An 18,249-nucleotide genomic window follows, 5' to 3' on the forward strand; every position below is an offset into this window, starting at 1 on the left:
ATATATATACATAAATATTATATATATATATATATACATAAATATTATATATATGTATATACATAAATATTATATATATGTATATGAAATATAATAGATATTCTATCTTTAAATTGTAAATTACATAGTTATGTATATAATTGATGTATCAAATATCATCAAAAAAGAAAGAAGAAATTATAATTGATTGTCAAAAAAAACACAAATTTTATCTAGCAAATCTCAATCATAAGTTTGAAGTTTATAGGAAATGTAATAGAAAAAATGAAAACAATAATATCAAATTATAAGTAATTTAGTGTAGAAATAGATATGAGAAAAAAAAAAATACATATAGTAATAAAAAGTAAAAAAGTAGTCCTTGAATATATATATATATATATATATATATATAGAAAGATAGAAGAGGTAAGGACTACAATATTAATTGTTTATTTTCTATTTTTCTTTAATTATAATTTCAAAACGTATATATATTTTTTGGTAATTTAAAAAAATCCACAACATGTGATAAGTTTTAAACAATGAGTGAAATAGAAGAAATATTGTAAAAAACTTTTATGGAGAAATAGTCTAATATGTTGCAAAAACATTTATGGGTTAGAAGTTTTTTGAGAAATAACAAAAATCAAAATAAAATAAAATAAAATGTCACGAGAGTGGGTGGTGTCGTAAAAATCATAAATAATGAATTTACTAATTAATTAAATATGGCAGTCCGTCTGGGGAGCTCGCAACTGCGCGGGCAGAAAGGAGATAAGTAAGGATGGCGTGATGACATGGCACAATAGTTCATCCATACCCATCTGATTTCATCCAAGGGTATGAATATGCTTGCAGATTCTATCCTTAGGGTTTGATGCCTGCTGCTTAGCCCTAATCGGGGCGGCTCTCGTGTCACTGACAAGAGCTTGACACAAGTCCTCGGCGGAGCCCCTGCATCGTTGTCTGTCGTTCCCTGCGTCGTTCTCGGACACCCCCTCTTTTGCTCTGCTACACGGTGGCCTCAGTTGTAGATTTTTTTTTCGTCTTGCGCATTGCTCAGAGCCGTGTTGAGGTGACTGAGCTGCGTTTTCTACCTGTTCAAGGCAGTGAGGGTCAGGAGTTGAGAGGAGCTCGGTTTTGTTTTGAAACCCGCGTGACGCGATGTCGGATGATGAGGTGAAAGAGGAGAAGGAGCTCGACTTGACGTCGCCGGATGTCGTCACCAAGTATAAGTGCGCGGCCGAGGTCGCTAACAGTACGTTGCTTATCTCTGAATGCCTCACATTTGATATTAGGGTTTGATGAAAATGCTAAAGTAGTGGCATGGGGATTTTGTTGGTTTTCTTTGTGCTATTGCGAGTGGTTGTCGTTTCTGGGCCGTGTGAATGACCTGGGTTGAATCTCTAGATTGGTTTTGGTTGCTTTAGGTCGTCATTGGAAGTTTGGAGGGTGCAGTCGAGCCCCTTGCATCATTTTGTGCATGTTGATGTTGGTTGGCAAGGTGGGAATGGAATTATAGATATTGATTATATCTCAGATCACACTTTGAGAGCAGGAACATGCATGTTTATGCAGCTCTGCATGCCTCGAGAATAGGTTAGAGCAGAAAGTGCTTTGATGCTGCCATGGATCAGATGATGATTTTGGGGTTTTTGGTGCCGCTTCTACTTGAATCTCGCAGAGGCCTTGCAAGCAGTCCTGGCCGATTGCAAGCCAGGAGCGAAGATCGTCGACCTTTGCGAGAAGGGCGATTCTTCGATTCGCGAGTGAGTCAGCTGGTTATTTCTTTCCTTTTGTCATTGCAGATTTCAATGACAATGTCTATCTCATGAGAGCTCTCTTGACAAAGTTAATCATGAGAAACCATTTAACGTGATCATCAGCTTGAGGAATGTGAGTTGTGTAATTTCGAGTTTGTGTACGTGAGAATGTGTCTCTTTGGTCGCTCGCCGTGCCTGTTTCTAGTGTACAGGGTCAGTATTTTATATTTCAGTGCTAAGCGAACTTTCAAAGGATTGTCAGCAAGCACTGTTGTACAGTAATGTCGCGTAGAACCACTTCTCTTAAAGCGATAGAGTTGATCGTGTACGTCTGCTGACAAAATCTCTTCTCTGGCAGTCTAACAGCGCTCATGTACAAGAACTCCAAGAAAAAAATTGACAAGGGAGTTGCATTTCCCACTTGTGTCTCTGTCAACAACACCGTATGCCACTTCTCGCCTTTGGCCAGCGACGAATCTGTTCTTGCAGCAAATGACATTGTCAAAATGTAAGTCTTGAAGAGGGTTAATTAAGCATTTACGTGTTGTTAGTTTTTCTATCCCTTACAGCAGGAAATACTACGCCCTTTGGGTTTTCATTCGAAGACTTTGGCTACCGTAGCTGATATTATACGGATTTTCCCGTTCTATCTAATACATTAATACTTTTCTCGTCTGCAAGGTAACGATTATAACTGAAATAACGTTAGGCGACACTTTCCTGTAAGTGTACAATGGTCTCCATTTGGTCAACTGGTTCTTCAGTGTTTTCACAGTATTGAACCATATTTGGTTGGATTGCAGAGATCTAGGCTGCCATGTTGATGGTTTTATAGCCGTCGTTGCACACACCCATGTTCTTAGCGAAGGACCTGTAACTGGTCGTGCCGCGGATGTTCTGGCTGCTGCTCATACAGCTGCAGAAGTTGCGCTTCGCCTAGTCAGGCCTGGAAAGAAGGTATGCTTCTGTTTGTCTCACTTCATATTAAACTCACTGGTTTTTGCTTCATTATGGTTTGTTCAAATATTTATGATAGTAATGAAAAAATGATTCTCTTTCGCAGAACAAGGACGTGACCGATGCAATTCAGAAGGTAGCGGCTGCCTACGATTGCAAGATTGCCGAGGGTGTGTTGAGTCATCAGCTCAAGCAGTTTGTCATCGATGCTAACAAAGTAATCCTGAGTGTATCGAACCCTGAAACGCGTGTAGATGATGCCGAGTTCGAGGAAAACGAGGTCTATGCAATTGACATCGTGACCAGTACGGGTGATGGAAAGGTATTCCTATCAGTATACCACTCGCTGCACTGGATTATTTTTCACCATACAAGTTTGTCGAGAACTTCTAAGAACTATGCTAAAAGGCCAGGCTTTTGTATCACATTACTGGGCATTCTACCTTCATTTAATTATAGGTATAGCAGATAGTTATCTTTGAACTTAACTGAAGTCCTTCAGGACCATGGCATTAATGTTTCATCACTGTTCCGATGCAGCCCAAGTTGTTAGATGAGAAGCAGACCACAGTGTATAAGAGGGCTGTGGACAAGAATTATCACCTGAAAATGAAGGCATCAAGATTCATCTTCAGCGAAATCAATACCAAGTTCCCTATTATGCCTTTCACTGCTAGGTACTGCTTTCTGCAACTCGTAGAGCGCTATTTTTTCCTCCATAATTCATGTTTCTTTTAGCTCTTTTTTACTTATCACTATGATCTGTGTGGGAAGTAATATTCGTTTTTATTTTCTCCTCTTTTCTTTTCTTTCTGCTTCATGTATCTTCGTTGTTCACGTGTAGTGTTTCTTGACATCTGCATTCTACACCTATTTTCTATTGGTATTTATTTGTCTTCAGCATGTAATTTGCGCTCTCGTGCTGCTAATTTATTCAGAGCTCTAGAAGAGAAGAGGGCCCGCCTTGGTATCGTGGAGTGTGTTAACCATGAACTGCTTCAGCCCTACCCTGTTCTTCACGAAAAGCCCGGTATGTAACCCTCTATCGCTGACCATGTGGGACAACTGTAGTACATGATGATGGCACTAGCTGCTTGGCGTGTCCTGTTTTGGCTACGTGCATTCTCTGCACAGGTGTATGTTGCATCTTTTTTTGCTCAGGTGGAGTACGATGCATTAAATAATTCTTACTCAAGCATGTCCCATGTTTTACTGGCAGGTGACTGCGTAGCCCACATTAAGTTCACTGTATTGCTCATGCCCAACGGATCCGATAAGATAACTGGTCTGCCACTTCAAGAATGTCAGTCGACCAAAGTTCCCGAGGACCCAGAGATCAAAGCTTGGTTGGCTTTGGGTACTAAGTCCAAAAAGAAGGGTGGTGGTAAGAAGAAAAAAGGTGAGGACTACCTTAAGCATCCCTGCAATTTTTGTTGTGTAAGAATTCTTTGTTCAGTGCTATTCTATCGTATGGTTTGCCAGATCGCCTTCCATATCAAATTTGGAGAGCGTTCAAAATTTGCTCGAAGATGTGGTTAGTCATTGTCGAACATAATAATGTCGTACTGAGTGTGGACTATTGTGGCAGGTAAGAAAGGCGACGCCATGATTGAGGACTCGTCTGAAACAGCCGCAGAGTCAGCCACAGGAACTACTGATACAATGGACACTTCAGCCTAGACTTCACAGAACAGAGTGGATTGAGAGTCGTACCCATGCACCATTTCACGAACCCTAAACTCCGTGCAGTCTAAGTTCCATCTCTGGTGCTCATATTCGTGCACCATTTCAGTTTTGCTCCTGACTCTAGCGATAGTCCTGTCTGGTAACCATACAACCTATTGGACATATCCCGACAATGCTGTTGCTTGTTCAAATCCCTGTGCTCCATCAAGATGAAAAGCTCTTTTTAAAACCCAAAGATCAGTGATCGAGATAGATCAGACATTTGTGAATCACTTTTTTTGTGATGGGATATGGTTGTTAGTGTTTGATTTTTCACTGTGTGCTCAATTTAAAATTGCGACCAAGGGCACCTAAGCTCATGGTAATCAGGGCTGACACAAGGGATCCTCTCTTGAATTAGATCTCAATCAACGTACCTGAAAGTGATTTTTGTTCACCCTTCAGTTTGACACATTTGCATGTTCTTGACAAAAAATGTGAAAACCCAACAACGTGAATCGCTAATTATTTAGTGATTTTGACAGGATAATAGGGGATCGTATCCAAACGAGATCGTGTCTTGCGGACAAATAACATAGCTTCGTGAAAACTCATTTTGGGTGGAGCCAAGTGTCTACAAGATGCCTCCATTTCATAAAAATCACTTGATACATTCCTTTAGTAACATTCTTAATGTAATCAGTTTGAATCCATATAATCATGAAGCATGAACGTAGCAGAGCCTTTGTAGTTGTTGAACATCTGTTGGATGCTTTGGGATGTTGCATTTTGAAAAATGAGATCAACAATTCTTTGAAGCAAAACCTTGTGACATGCTTCAATGTGACATGGACACATTGTCATACATTTCATTGTTGCAATTTTTCAGCACTGCAATATCATAGTCATGCAAATAAAGCAAAACAATGTTCTATTGAATCTGTTGTGTTACACAAGTTTTGAGTCTATGCTATGTACATAATCTTTATTTATGTTCATTTATTTTGTTTGTTAACTCCAATATGGTATTACTTATTTCAAGTTAAAGTAAAGTATTTATATAAACAATAAAAAAAAATCAAACTTTTTATCACTAAAGAAAACAAAAAAACAAAAAACAAAATTCATTTGTGTCAATGTGCAAGATAATGTATTACAAAACAAACTAAAAGTAAAAGTTCTGCATGATCTCAAGTATAAATGAAATATGTCCAAGAGAATTAAAAACAGATTATTAACAATCCATTAACACTATATTGTTCCATATTTAAATAATTTTACTGACTTAATGTCATATTACTGATTGCACACATATTTTTAACACTATTAAAACAAATAGTACTATAAATTTGTAATTTGGTTATTTGGATTAAAAATCCAATTTTATATTACAAGAAAGATATTTTAGTATAATTTTCTTAATTTATGAGATTTCAAGTTTAAAGTTTTTTCCACAAAATCATTAAAAGTGCAAAGTTGAAAATATTTATACTATGGTTAAAGATAATAGAGATTTGTTAGCATCCTCTCAAATATTTGTATTGTAATATTAATTTATTAGAATTAACATTATTGAGTCTTATTATTATTTTTTTTTTCTATGAAAAAATTTGTATTTAAATTTAATTGTGTTAAAAATATTCTTATTATAAAATTATGAATTTAACATTGTTAGTTTGGTTTTTCATTATGCAATAGAATATAGTGCATGTATGTTGAAGTTGGACTAATGTAAGTTGGAGCAATAAGAATTGGAAATAACTAATTTTCAAATCATCTTACCAAGCAAAAAAACACGAAGAATTGAATACAATGAGTCTCACTTGGCATTCAACAAGCCTTTTATATTATCAAATCATTATTAATTTATGCTGCTTAAATTTAGAAAATTACTATCCTAAATTTATCCTTAATACTATGAATATATATTTTACAAACATTATCAATTACATGAATTGCTAAATACCCAGATTCTACTATTATATATATTTATATTTATATATTTTAAATTGGTCTTAGTCTTAATTTATTTTTAGTTTAATTTATTTTTAAATTTAGTATTGAAATTTTAATGCTTGATTAATTATACAAAAAGTCTATATTTTCTTTTTGTTTTTTGTTGCAATTTTCTTTCTTGTATTCATGAGTTTGTAATCTAATTTTTAGATTTATGATATTACTCATTAATATCTCTTAAACATATTCATCTATATATATACACAATCTATTGAGTGTTTTTTGGAATTTATAGCATCTAAGACTATTTGTAAGAAAGCATGGTTTTGAATTGTAGTTTTTCATTTCAAATTTAGTGTCTTCCTTCATATCAAAATTGTTTCATCATTAACATAGAATCTCATTAAATAATTATTATTTGTTGGTTTAGATATATTTTGTTGTTTTTCTTTCTATTTCTTACAAATTTATAAATGAAAATTAGAAGCAAAGATGTCAAAAAGTTAAAACAATAATAAAATTGGTGTAAAATGATTTTATGAATATTTGAATAGTGCAGGAATAAAAATTGTTAGATTTTCAAAAACAATGGATTATAATCTTAAAAAATATTTTAAAAATTTATATTTATTTTTGTTTAATAGTACAAAATATTATTTCAAAATAAAGTGAATTAATTTATAAAACAATTCATTTTTTGCTTCCAAAAAATTTGCAAGTTTTAATTACAATCAAAACACAATGAAAATATAGAATCACTTGAAATCAACTATCTTTTTTTAATCACAATATTTTCTCTACATAGACTTTAGATACCAAAATTGTTAACATAAGCAAAAGTGAAATAACTTACCTTGTAAAAGTTATTACCTTAAGCAAGTTATTAATAGTCAAAAAGTTGACTCTTGGTATATAGAAAGGACATCCTATGGATATAGGATGAGGTCAAGGGTTAAGATTCAAAGTCAAGAAAATAAAGTATCAACTAAAGAATATTTAAAGAATAAATAAGAGTAATTAGTGTTGGATATAGGATACCCTCATGGTAAGTTAAATGACAAAGGATCCTAGGACTATGTGTGTAAAAATCAAAGAGTGGAAGTTGTCTTTTAGGGCAGCAACCACCACCTAAAAGTAATGGGTGTTGGAAGTGAGAAATATCTTACTTCATACTCTTTTTGTGTGCAGCCTCGTTGATGCTGTGTTATGACTTCAAAGTTCTTTTTCTTCAATAAAAACTTCATAATTAAAGACTACAAGAAACCTTCTTAATTCCTTAAGAAAGACTTGCCCAAATAACACCAAAGGTTCAATTATAGTATTAAAAAAACAATGTTTGTAGAACAATTGAGTGCACAAACTTTTATGAACCCAAGAACATGAAGAGTTTGAACTTTTCCACAATTTAAAGCCCACTTTTAGTTGCATTACACTGTGATGCTACGACAATGGCAATTTTCCATTTACAAAAGTCAGGGGCCCGGAAACAGGAAATGAAAGGCACCCAAGACCATGGAATTGGAAAGGCCTGAAACCGCGGATATGAAGGGGGATCAACACCGTAATGGGGGGATGAGTGCAAGGCCGGTGCGTGTGTGCTCCGGGACTAGGGTTTGCCGTGGTCGTCGTCGTTGTTGTCGTCGACGTGGCTTCTCTCTCTCGTCCACCATCGCTCTTGCCGGTCCTCTCAGCCCCTGTTTGCCCTTTCGTTACTACTCTTTTCTTTCTCTCCGACACGCCCCTCTTCTCCCGCTTCGTGTGATACCCCTTTGTCCGTTTTTCCCGCGGATTGAGTCATTTTTAGCTTCCTTCTCGAAAGAATCGTTGGGGGATCGGATGTGAAGGTGGGGTTTGCAAGGGGAGGCCTAGTGGGGCGCTTGAATCTGGGTTGAGTTCATGAGGAGCCCTTGTGCGGTGATGTGGGAAGGAGAAGAGGTTCATTGAGAGCGGGGGAGGGTTTTGAATTTGTCCAATTTTGTCTCGAGGTGTGAGGCTCTCCCCCCCCCCCCCCCCCCCCCCCGGATTGTCGAGGCGTTTGCGTTTTCCAGTCATTGAGGCGAGTTTCCGTGGCTGTGATAGTGGTGGTTGTTGCGGATCTCGGCTTTGGGATTGCGATTTCGTCGGGCTGGATTGGTATGTGTTATCGACTTCTTTGTAGTTTTGAGAATTGGGGTTGATTTGGATGATTTATGGGGGGTTGGGGTTTTAGGATTTTAAGCGGAGTGGAATTGGGGCGAGATTCTACTTGATTACTAGGAGCTGAGTGCACCACGTATGAGTGAAGAAAATGGCCGTTTTTATTTATTAATTAATTTATTTGGGTTGTATGGGGAGGCTCTGTTTTCTGAGTCAGCAGTCTTGTAATCTAGTTGTGCTTGAGCTGAATTTTGGTTTTTAGAGGATTTCGCTCAGACGTGTCGTGAAACTTGAGAGAGGATAAGCACGAGAAAATGTGCATTTGCAGTAGAGCTTAACATGCACAGGTAGGTTAGTGGGTTGAATCTGCTGGAGCTGAGTCCGTCGCAAGTTTATGTTTTACCGTACAATGTCTGGAATTCCAATGAATACGAGAGTCGAACTTGTCAGTTAGGTTACAAATCGCAGACATTTTCATAAAGGAATTGTGAGCGCAAAGGAAAGGTCTTTATTTTGTGACGTTCGCACCCCTAATTTACCCGATGGTGAGGCTGGTCTTCTTACAAAGTGATATGTTTTTGCCGTAGTTTGTGAACGATACGTTGATAATAGATCATCAAGTATAACATCTGTGCATTTGCGACCTTAGTGTGGAGATGAGGTTTGAGCTGGTTGTATTTGATTCCATCAGCATTAAAGAGGTGCTTTTGCGTTTCTTAGTTTTTAGAAGAAACGCAAAAGCACCTCTATACAGAGACCTTAGCTATTTCTTTGCATGTTTGTAACTTTCGGATTCTGTTGTCGCAGTTTATGGCTCAGGGTGACGATTCTTATATGGCATAATCTGCTTCATATTCTCCGTGCCGATCCTTGTTGCAGATCCATTGGGTGCAGCACTGCGCTTTGTATGCTCCTGCTCTGTTCTGCTGGTTTTATCCAACCTCAACACTTCTTTTAGGTTAAATTTCCTTGAGACCAAGCTCATATTTCTCGTTCGGGGATTTAAAAGTTTTTCTTCTCCCCGTCCTGTCCTAGAATTGTGAGGTAGATACTTTCGGAACTTTCTTGTATTTCCGATTTCCTGCTCTCACTGAGTTACATCCGTGATAGAGGTCGTGTCTCTATTACATATGCACCCACAGCGATATTTATTATTATTTAAATAAATAAATAAATATTTTTGATTTTTTTTTGTAAGAGCTAGCTGTCTTAGTTCATTCGTTAGAACACAGAAGAGAAGATTCATCTTTTGTATTTTTATCGGAATTTTCCGATGATCGTGTAAGATTTAATATTCTGACGGTCCGCGATCATGATATCCTTGATATGTGAGCTTAAAGCTTCTTTAGAATACAAGTTTTGATACGAAGGAAGCAGGTTCCAGTGACCATGTGATTTGACTATGATTTCACATGTATGAGTCATCTATGCGGAGCGAAGAATTTCATTGCTGGTGCTGTTGAGGATATGAACAAGCTATCGTTCTCTTTGGACCAGATCCTGGAGACTTCACCTCTTCAATCTGGAGATCTTTTCTGTCGCAGCTTGCAGATAGTTCCACTTGAAAGACTTTCTTCCTGGACGAGGAAAAAAGAACTGGGAGTTACAAGGTTTAGGTTCTAGATTACTCTGCTATGGCAGGTTTACTAGGTGGCGCAGATGCTACAGCGCAATTAGCCTTAGCGGGCGCCAGCACTGGAAATGGAAAGCTCGAGGAACCTGATCACTCAAGCGCTAATTGGTATTTCAGTCGGGACGAGATTGAGAAACAGTCCCCTTCAAGGTTGGATGGAATCGACATTAAGAAAGAGACCTACTTTCGGAAGTCTTACTGCACGTTTTTGCAAGACCTTGGCATGCGACTGAAAGTGTAAGAATTCGATCCTGGTATTAGTGTACAGTTAATATGGTTTCCACGTTTTGGATTTGCATGCCACTTTGTTTCCGCTTTGTTTTGAAGTGTGTTGGATTCCGAGGTTCAGCTAAGAAATCTTGCGACATACTGAACTTAGATTGTTAGTATAGTATGTTTGTTTCGTAGTTCGGCAATAACATGTGCCGCTTTTCTATGAGATGACGCAGACCTCAGGTGACTATTGCAACAGCCATTGTGTTTTGCCATCGGTTTTTCCATCGTCAATCGCATAAGAAGAATGACAGACACGTGAGTGTATCTCCATCTTCAGGTTTGGAACGTACTTATTATTAAGAATTAGAAGCAGTTTTGTCTGCACCTTTTCTTACAAGGAATTATGTTGTCATTATATGAATTGTTTTGTGTTGTGTGTATGCTGGCAGATGGTCGCAACTATATGTATGTTTCTGGCTGGGAAAGTGGAGGAGACTCCTCGGCCGCTTCGAGAAGTCATCATGTTCTCTTACGAAATTCGGTTCAAAAAGGATCCTATTGCTGTGCAGCGAATCAGACAAAAGGTATACTTCGATGCCAAGCTTTTCTTTTAGCTGATTGGGACTGGAGATTTTAAATGCCTGGGGTCTTCCTTGGCTTGGGCCCTTCAATTTAGAAGTAAAGTATTTTTTTTAGAATGACGTGATAGTGCTAAGGTTCCTTTGGACCTGCGTAACATTTCAACTTCGAATATTTAAAGGGGCTTGCTCGAGGCTGTGTTTGGAAAATAGGAAACTGTTGTAATCACTTGCGGCCTCTTCTTATGTGGAGCTCTCTCCTTGTTCGTTAGGATGTATATGAAGACCAAAAGGAGCTGGTATTGGGGGGTGAGCGATTATTGCTGACCACTTTGGGCTTTGACCTAAATGTACATCATCCATACAAACCCTTGGTGGCAGCTATCAAGAAGTTCAAAGTAGCTCAGAATACATTGGCGCAGGTTGCTTGGAATTTTGTAAATGATGGGTGAGTATGGCAAGAACCACTAAATTTATCAGGGTCTTGTACTATTTTGCATTGCTCTGGGGATGTTGCCCCTTTCCCTGCTTCCTGCGCAACTCAATTAGTTTATACCTTGGAGTTCGTGCAGGTTGGTTAAGTAGGACCGGAATATCTTATTGCTGCTAAAAAGAGTTATATTTGCCTTCAGAGTAGGTGTTGTGATTATGGTAGGGCAATTTCGATTCTTTCACCTTGACAAATCGTATGTATACTTGGTGTATTGTGTTTTCCATTTGCTTCTTTTTTTGAATGAGTGTATCATCCAGTGAGGTTCCCTGGTCAGAGAATAGTTGTTACTTTGCTCACACAGTCATATTGTTGTCCTTAGAGATTTGCCAGGTAAGCTATATTACAGAAGAACATGTTTAATGAGCATGTCTGTTGCAAGTGAGAATAGCTGAGGCAAGGGGAAAGGGTTGTGCAGTCTTCGCACATCGTTGTGCCTGCAATTCAAGCCTCATCATATTGCTGCGGGAGCTATCTTCTTGGCTGCCAAGTTTTTGAAAGTGAATCTGCCCAAAGATGGAGACAAGGTGTGGTGGCAGCAGTTTGAAGTAACCCCTAGACAGTTGGAAGGTTGGTCACCTCGTTCACATTCCAGCAGATGCCTAAACTCTACTATCATGCTACTATCCAAGCTCTATTTTACTAAAGCCTTGTCTGGTTTGCAGAAGTAAGCAATCAAATGCTGGAATTGTATGAGCAGAACAAATCCAATGGTCCGACAGGCTCCCTTGCCAATGATCCAAGCCCCTCAGAAATGAATCGTGGCCATGCTCCTGTAGAATCCCCTTCTACAAACGGTCATCATCATCATCATGATCATCAAAGCCCTTTGGCAAAATCAGAAGTTCAACTAAAATTGGATGAAACTTTTAGCCAGCGAGATGATGATTATGTTGGTGGCAGGATGGAGTCATCGTCATCATTGTACACTCCTAATACGGTAAGTGCTTACAGCGACCCTCCTTCCGATCGACCTTCAGATGCTAGGCATAATGTCATTCCAGATACATCTGGAGTGCCGGCTTTGAACGGGAGAAACAAGCAGGAGACAGTGGTAAAAAAGGAGACTCTGAGAGCAAACAATGAATACCGAGAGGAGGCGAAAACCAATGTTTCTCGAGTTGAGCTGAATGATGCCGGAGGACGAAAAGGAAACGAGACTTGGAATGGAAAGGAGAAGATCAAAGAGAAGGCAAGCACGGTCTCGAATCCCGAGAATGTGGAGTGTTTTACTAAAACAGAAGTGAAGAACAGGAAAAAAGAGTTTGTAAGTTTGGATGAAGTTAATAAGGACAAGATTAAAGCAGCGTTAGAGAAAAGAAGGAAAGCACGGGTAGGGTCCGAGTTGAAACCTCCAGGTGTTAAACATGAACCAACGAATGAAGAAGAGCTGCTGGAAAGGGAGCTTGAGAGCGGAGTGGATGCTGCAGCAGAGGCGGTGAAGTTTGGGAAAGAGAGGAAGGATAGGAAGCCCTTAAGAGGCGAGCATGACTTTGGAGGTGGCAAGGAATATCAATCAGGTACCATAAAGTCTAGGGTGAAAGAGGAGGGGGAGGTGAAGGGTACTAAGGTTGAGCATGATGTGATTAATTTGAAAGAACGAGTGGCCGAGGGTGATTTTGCTGCTTCAAACAGGAAGAAAATTGTGAAGGAGAAGGAATCATATGCACACGAAAGGAAGCAGGTACCTTTCATACCTCTGGATGGAGCATTTATAATACTAGGTTAAGAAACAAGTCTTCTTGCTGTTAACCTTCTTCTACAACAATGGTGCTGAAATGAGTATAGTTTGAAACATCTAGCTTTGTGAAGTCCTTAAAACTTGAGACAGACCTTAACTTTTTTTCAGAAATGTGATGCCTAAACCCTATATTTTAAACGTTTCAAAATCACAAATGAAGTTTTCTTAATTTGAAATTTTCACATAGTCCTTCCGTGGTTGCTCCTATCCAACTCTGCTGCTTGGATTTCTGTTCCTTGGTTGCTAATCTGGTTGGCTCCACCAGGCGTTGTAGATGCTCACTAATCAGATTCTAATATGCGTGCTGTTGCCTTCAGGGAAAGTCACTGGAACGTAATGACCATATGGATGTAGATAGGGACAACCGGGCGCAAAGGGATCGTTCTCCTGAGAGGGTAGAAGAGGGTGAAGTGCCGAGCACAAGCAGTACTATTAGGTCTCCACCACGATCAGCAGAGAAGAGGTCCCTCTCTGACCGTAGCTTGAGTCCTGGGGCTCAAAAACGACACCATGGAAGTCGTGAACAGTATGGGAATCGAAAGGATGGCTACAAGGACGGAAGGCACTTTCCCCATAACCGGGACCACTACTATCACCATTCACATCACAGGTACCTATTGGACCTCGTAGTGTTTTTTTAATATGCAAAGCTTATAGTTCACATGAATGTCTTCTGTTTCTCTCACGATATACCATTATGCAGGCTTTCTAAGTGACAGATTTTGTCTAGAAATTGCTACAGCATTCAGGTTGAATTCATCTCTCGAAGTTCTAATGAGCACAGTTCACTGGTTCTGCATCACCGTTGAGTTTTTGAAACCAGGGAATGTGAGGCACTGTGATTGTGATATAGTGAATTTGTTTACCATGTCAGTAACTGAGATATGTTTTTCAAGGTTGTGGTGGTTTGGTTGTACTGATTATTAATCTTTAACTAGCAGGTACGATCAACATCGTCCAGATGGTGAGAGGGAACGTCACCGGGGTGATCACAAAGATAGGGACTGGTCTGACCGAGATCACAAGAAGGTTCGTCACGAGTAAGAAGCCTACTTGTTACCTGTGCCTTGGCGATCTGATTTTGCAGAAAGAGTGCTCTCTATGAATTGGTTTGTTGCTTGCTCTTAAGATGAGCATTGTGAAAGCCTCTTTCCGGCGTGAATGCTTTTTTCCATTGCATTTCTAGTGGCAGGAAAATCTCTACAGTAAAACGCTGTATTACTGATTTTATTTGTCTCACAACGTGAATCAGCTCACTGCGTCGTCACTTTGCTGCTGCTCTTAGTTGTATACGGGATACTAGCTATGAGAAATTTGTTCGAGTGACTCTGAAGAGCAAAATTTGTGCTTCAGAATAAGGATATGGATTTTGTTTTGGAAGAAACCTTAAGATTTTGTTTTGTCTCAGGTAGTTCAGGACATGTTTTCAGTGGATATCAATTTTCTCTCCGAAGTTGCCAATTTCTTTTGAAGGAGCATTGCCAACTTTTATGACCCTAAAGACGTATTGGAAAATATTAATGGCTCGAGTAGATTTTTGTCTTCGAACTCTGGATACTAGACGATTCCACCTTTTTATCATGTGTTCCTAGTCTTAATTTGGAGCATTTTCGCAGATGTTCGGAAAGCGTCCAAATAAATACTCACCATGGCCATTAACTTCAAGTTTATGTGTCTCTTGGTTATAAGCAATAACATATTTCAAATCAATTGCACATTCTGCAAAAGTTCTCTGAAGTTACTCTCATCGTTTTCAAAGTTGGGTGAGTCTTAGCGAGGGGAACGGAGTTCTCAGAGGGTACAAATGTTTTCAACGAGCCCCACTTGTCACTTAGGCTGGCAACCATGCTCAGAATGAGGAATAGAAATGATGGCTTGAATGGGGCCAACGTGCTATCCAAAGGGGTGAAAGCACCTTTTGCCCAATGATAAAAGTTGGAGAACAGACAATGCTGGCCCCCCAAATGGGGAGAGGCATTGTTGCTTTGTTTCAAGCTCATTTTGTACATATGCATGTGGTGGACAAACATACTTTTGTCAAATCTTTCATTTGAGCAGAAAAAGATAAATCCAGAAAACTGTGTTCATTATGTTGCCAAGATTCCAAACACGTCAATAATTGGCGATTTTGGATTGTAGCCCTGGAAACGCAATCTTGTCCTTTACTAAATTAAACTAGAGCAGCTAAATCAATCAATATTTTCTTATCTCCTGTTTACTTGTCCTCTCTAAGTTCAACCAATCTCTATCCCTAATCACTTTTTATTTCTAAAAAAATTTCACATGGCAAAAAGAAATCATCACACAATTCATTACTACTGCGTGATAGGTAAGAATGAGTAGTAAGGGGGACGGAGTTCTGAAAGGGTACACATGTTTTCAACGAGCCTCAGTTGTCAACAGCGGGTGGAACTCCTCCACTGATTGGCACGGGGATGTAGCTCAGATGGTAGAGCGCTCGCTTAGCATGCGAGAGGTACGGGGATCGATACCCCGCATCTCCAATGAGGGAGTGACTTTTGCCGATTCTTCTCGGCATACATGGACCATGACTCAAATTATCTACTTTCAAATCGTGATGATTTATGATTATATTCAGTTTTATTGATTTTATCCACACTTAATTTTGTCGTGCAAAAATGTTGTAGATATTGTGTTGTAAGAAATCCTAATTTTGCAAATTGTATCAACTTTTTTGGATTCTTTTATAAAAATCTTAAGCATCCAGATTTATATCTTGGTTGCAAAATATCTAAAAATACATTATCCAATTAAATTTACCAACCAAAGTTTAGACCAATACTCTTACTTAGATGTAATATATTATTAACACAACATCACCAATATAGCCTAAAGATCCATTACAACCTGCAAGAGAAGAAAGAACCAAGTAAGTCAAAAAATAAATATTTATTATTTGGTTATTTACAAGCATAAGTCTTTTAGTTATATTTCTTTATAACATTAACATGTGAAATTAGAAAATCTGTATGAAATTAGCATTCTATGTTTGATTTGATTTGATTCATCTCTAAAATAAATCTTAATTCTATTATCTAATCTCTTATGGTGTAGAATTATTATTAAATGAACCTATTAAATAATGAATAAGAATTTACTTTTTTGATTCCTAAAAACCTCAATGAAACAATGAAAAAATATATATGCATAGATCTAGAAAATCTTAAGTAAATTAAGTCTCTTCTTAAGCGCTCTAATTGGACTCAACTCAAACTTCCTAGTAGAAAATAAATTATTTATAATATATGTTTAAAATAACATAAAATGAAATAAAAGTGTTCTATGAGATCTAATCAAGTTACATAAATACTATCACAAATATATATATATATATATATATATATATTTAATTAGATTAAAGAAATTAGATAGAAGTTAATAAAAGTAAGTAGATTTGTAAATATCTTATAGTGAAGCATTTTAAAAGCTTTATAGATACACATTTGACTTTTTACAAGTTTTGAGGTGATTGATAGGTGGAAAAGTTGGCCATGGAATTTGCCACATATCACACATGTTGACTTGTAGTATAAGTTGGCCATTTAGGATAAATATAGGAAACTTGTCTTATAAGTTAAACATGTGTCTTGTAAATTGGACGCATGTTAGAGGTCTTGTAGAATATCATTCATAACTCTTAGTTAGATAGTATATATAGAAGTAAGAGTGAAGCCTTCTTCACTCTTGTCAACTCTTTTCTTACTTTAGTCTAGTTTTAAGAATTTCTAGTTTTCTAGTCTTTGATAGTAGTTATTTCAATTTCTTCTTGAATATACATATTTTCTTTTTTCTTTTCTTTTCTCATCTTTCTTAGAGAAATCTTTCACTTGATTATTTACATTCTTTGAGTTCTTAACCTTGAAAAATTTACAAGATTGCATTTACAATATCAAAACTTTATCTTTTCTTATATAAGTGTGGATTATCTCTTTTTCTTGATTAAACATAAATATATTAGAAGATGGAGATTATCCATATAATAGGGCATGAATAGGATGGTTGTAATATTTGCACATAAAGATATGAAGTTGAAGTTGTTTTTGAGAAGCTTCTAGAATTGAAGTTAGGATAGTAGTTCATATGGGATCTACCATAGAACCTTCTAGAAAGGCTTAGGATAGTTTTCATGGTAGAATCCACCCCTAAAATCTTCTAAAAGAGCAATTATCTTAGTAGAATCCACCATTAGGGACATTCTAGAAAGTTTTACGATAGTTGAAAAAAATATAAGTATGAAGGACTGAAGCCATTTGGAGCATTTGGTGAGATATGGCTTTAAGCTCTTTCTCTTGGTAAAGTTTGATTTTTTTGTTCTATTCTATTAGGTTTTTTATTTTTTATTTTTTTATTTTTATTTTGTTTGGTTTTTTTTGGTTTTGTTTGATTTTGTTTGGTTTTGTTTGGTTTTATTCTCTTCTATTCAATCCTGTCTTTTGAATTCCATTTTGTTTAGTTACTTTTAGTTTTATTTTGATATGCTTGGTCTTACATTGTGTTGAGATTTTTTTTTGTTTTTAAGTCATCTCTTTTACTTGTTATAAGTAATATTAGATATCTTTTTTAATATTATATTATGATAAGAATGCTTGCTTAAATGAAGAATGTAATAACAAAAATACAAGAATAAATGAGAGAATTAATACTTACAATAAATTAATTCAATTTACCACCACAAGAAGAAACAAGATTGATAAGAAGTGCATATGTAGAAATGTTCAAATTTGCTTCAACATCTACATCAAAGTATTGTACTTCTCTTATGGTGGAACATTGTTCAAGTATTAGAGAATCCAAAATTGTCTTGCTCAAGAAGTTTGATGGTACAAGATCAAAGTTTAAGATTCATCATAAAAGTTTAATTTAAGATTGAACTTCATTGTCAAATCTATCCAACTCCAAGATTACAAGTTATGTTTATTGGAACACTACTTCAAGTTTTGCTTTATCATGAATTTCATCTTTTTTAAAATAATTTAATCTAATATTAAATAAATTAAAAGCTTTTTTGGTTGAATTTTGATCTATGTAAAGAAAATATAATGCAATTTGTGTTTCAATCCACAAGATTTATATTTTGCAACAAAGCAACTAATCAATAATATTATATGCTT

At 37.0% G+C, this 18,249-nt stretch overlaps 2 protein-coding genes and 1 non-coding gene across 15 annotated transcripts; all 3 read left to right on the forward strand.

Moving 5' to 3' along the window:
- Window positions 1-911: 911 nt before the first annotated feature.
- Window positions 912-4,623, forward strand: LOC112285021 (ERBB-3 BINDING PROTEIN 1). Its single transcript, XM_024525474.3, has 9 exons — window positions 912-1,240; window positions 1,667-1,751; window positions 2,104-2,253; window positions 2,549-2,702; window positions 2,809-3,024; window positions 3,243-3,379; window positions 3,641-3,732; window positions 3,922-4,101; window positions 4,291-4,623. The coding sequence occupies exons 1-9, from the start codon at window positions 1,147-1,149 to the stop codon at window positions 4,380-4,382; spliced, it is 1,200 nt and encodes a 399-aa protein (XP_024381242.1). The 5' UTR covers window positions 912-1,146; the 3' UTR covers window positions 4,383-4,623.
- Window positions 4,624-7,905: 3,282 nt separating this feature from the next.
- Window positions 7,906-14,854, forward strand: LOC112284685 (cyclin-T1-3). 13 transcript variants are annotated; one of them, XM_090251933.1, is made up of 11 exons: window positions 7,944-8,456; window positions 9,267-9,417; window positions 9,957-10,329; window positions 10,542-10,623; window positions 10,758-10,892; window positions 11,159-11,334; window positions 11,795-11,946; window positions 12,042-13,060; window positions 13,435-13,727; window positions 14,056-14,146; window positions 14,530-14,854. In XM_090251933.1, the coding sequence occupies exons 3-11, from the start codon at window positions 10,094-10,096 to the stop codon at window positions 14,707-14,709; spliced, it is 2,364 nt and encodes a 787-aa protein (XP_090108059.1). In that variant the 5' UTR covers window positions 7,944-8,456; window positions 9,267-9,417; window positions 9,957-10,093; the 3' UTR covers window positions 14,710-14,854. The 13 variants fall into 13 exon arrangements, with proteins under 13 accessions (XP_090108058.1, XP_090108067.1, XP_090108066.1 ...); XM_090251934.1 differs by having other exon boundaries at window positions 7,946-8,456; window positions 9,339-9,417; XM_090251932.1 differs by having other exon boundaries at window positions 7,906-8,456; window positions 9,339-10,329.
- Window positions 14,855-15,548: 694 nt separating this feature from the next.
- TRNAA-AGC (transfer RNA alanine (anticodon AGC)) lies at window positions 15,549-15,621 on the forward strand. Its single transcript has one exon. It is a non-coding gene; the product is annotated as a tRNA-Ala (tRNA).
- The last annotated feature ends 2,628 nt before the right edge of the window (window positions 15,622-18,249 follow it).

The sequence above is a fragment of the Physcomitrium patens genome, chromosome 7 (assembly GCF_059467195.1).
Source record: "Physcomitrium patens ecotype Gransden chromosome 7, ASM5946719v1, whole genome shotgun sequence".
Lineage (NCBI taxonomy): Eukaryota > Viridiplantae > Streptophyta > Bryopsida > Funariales > Funariaceae > Physcomitrium > Physcomitrium patens.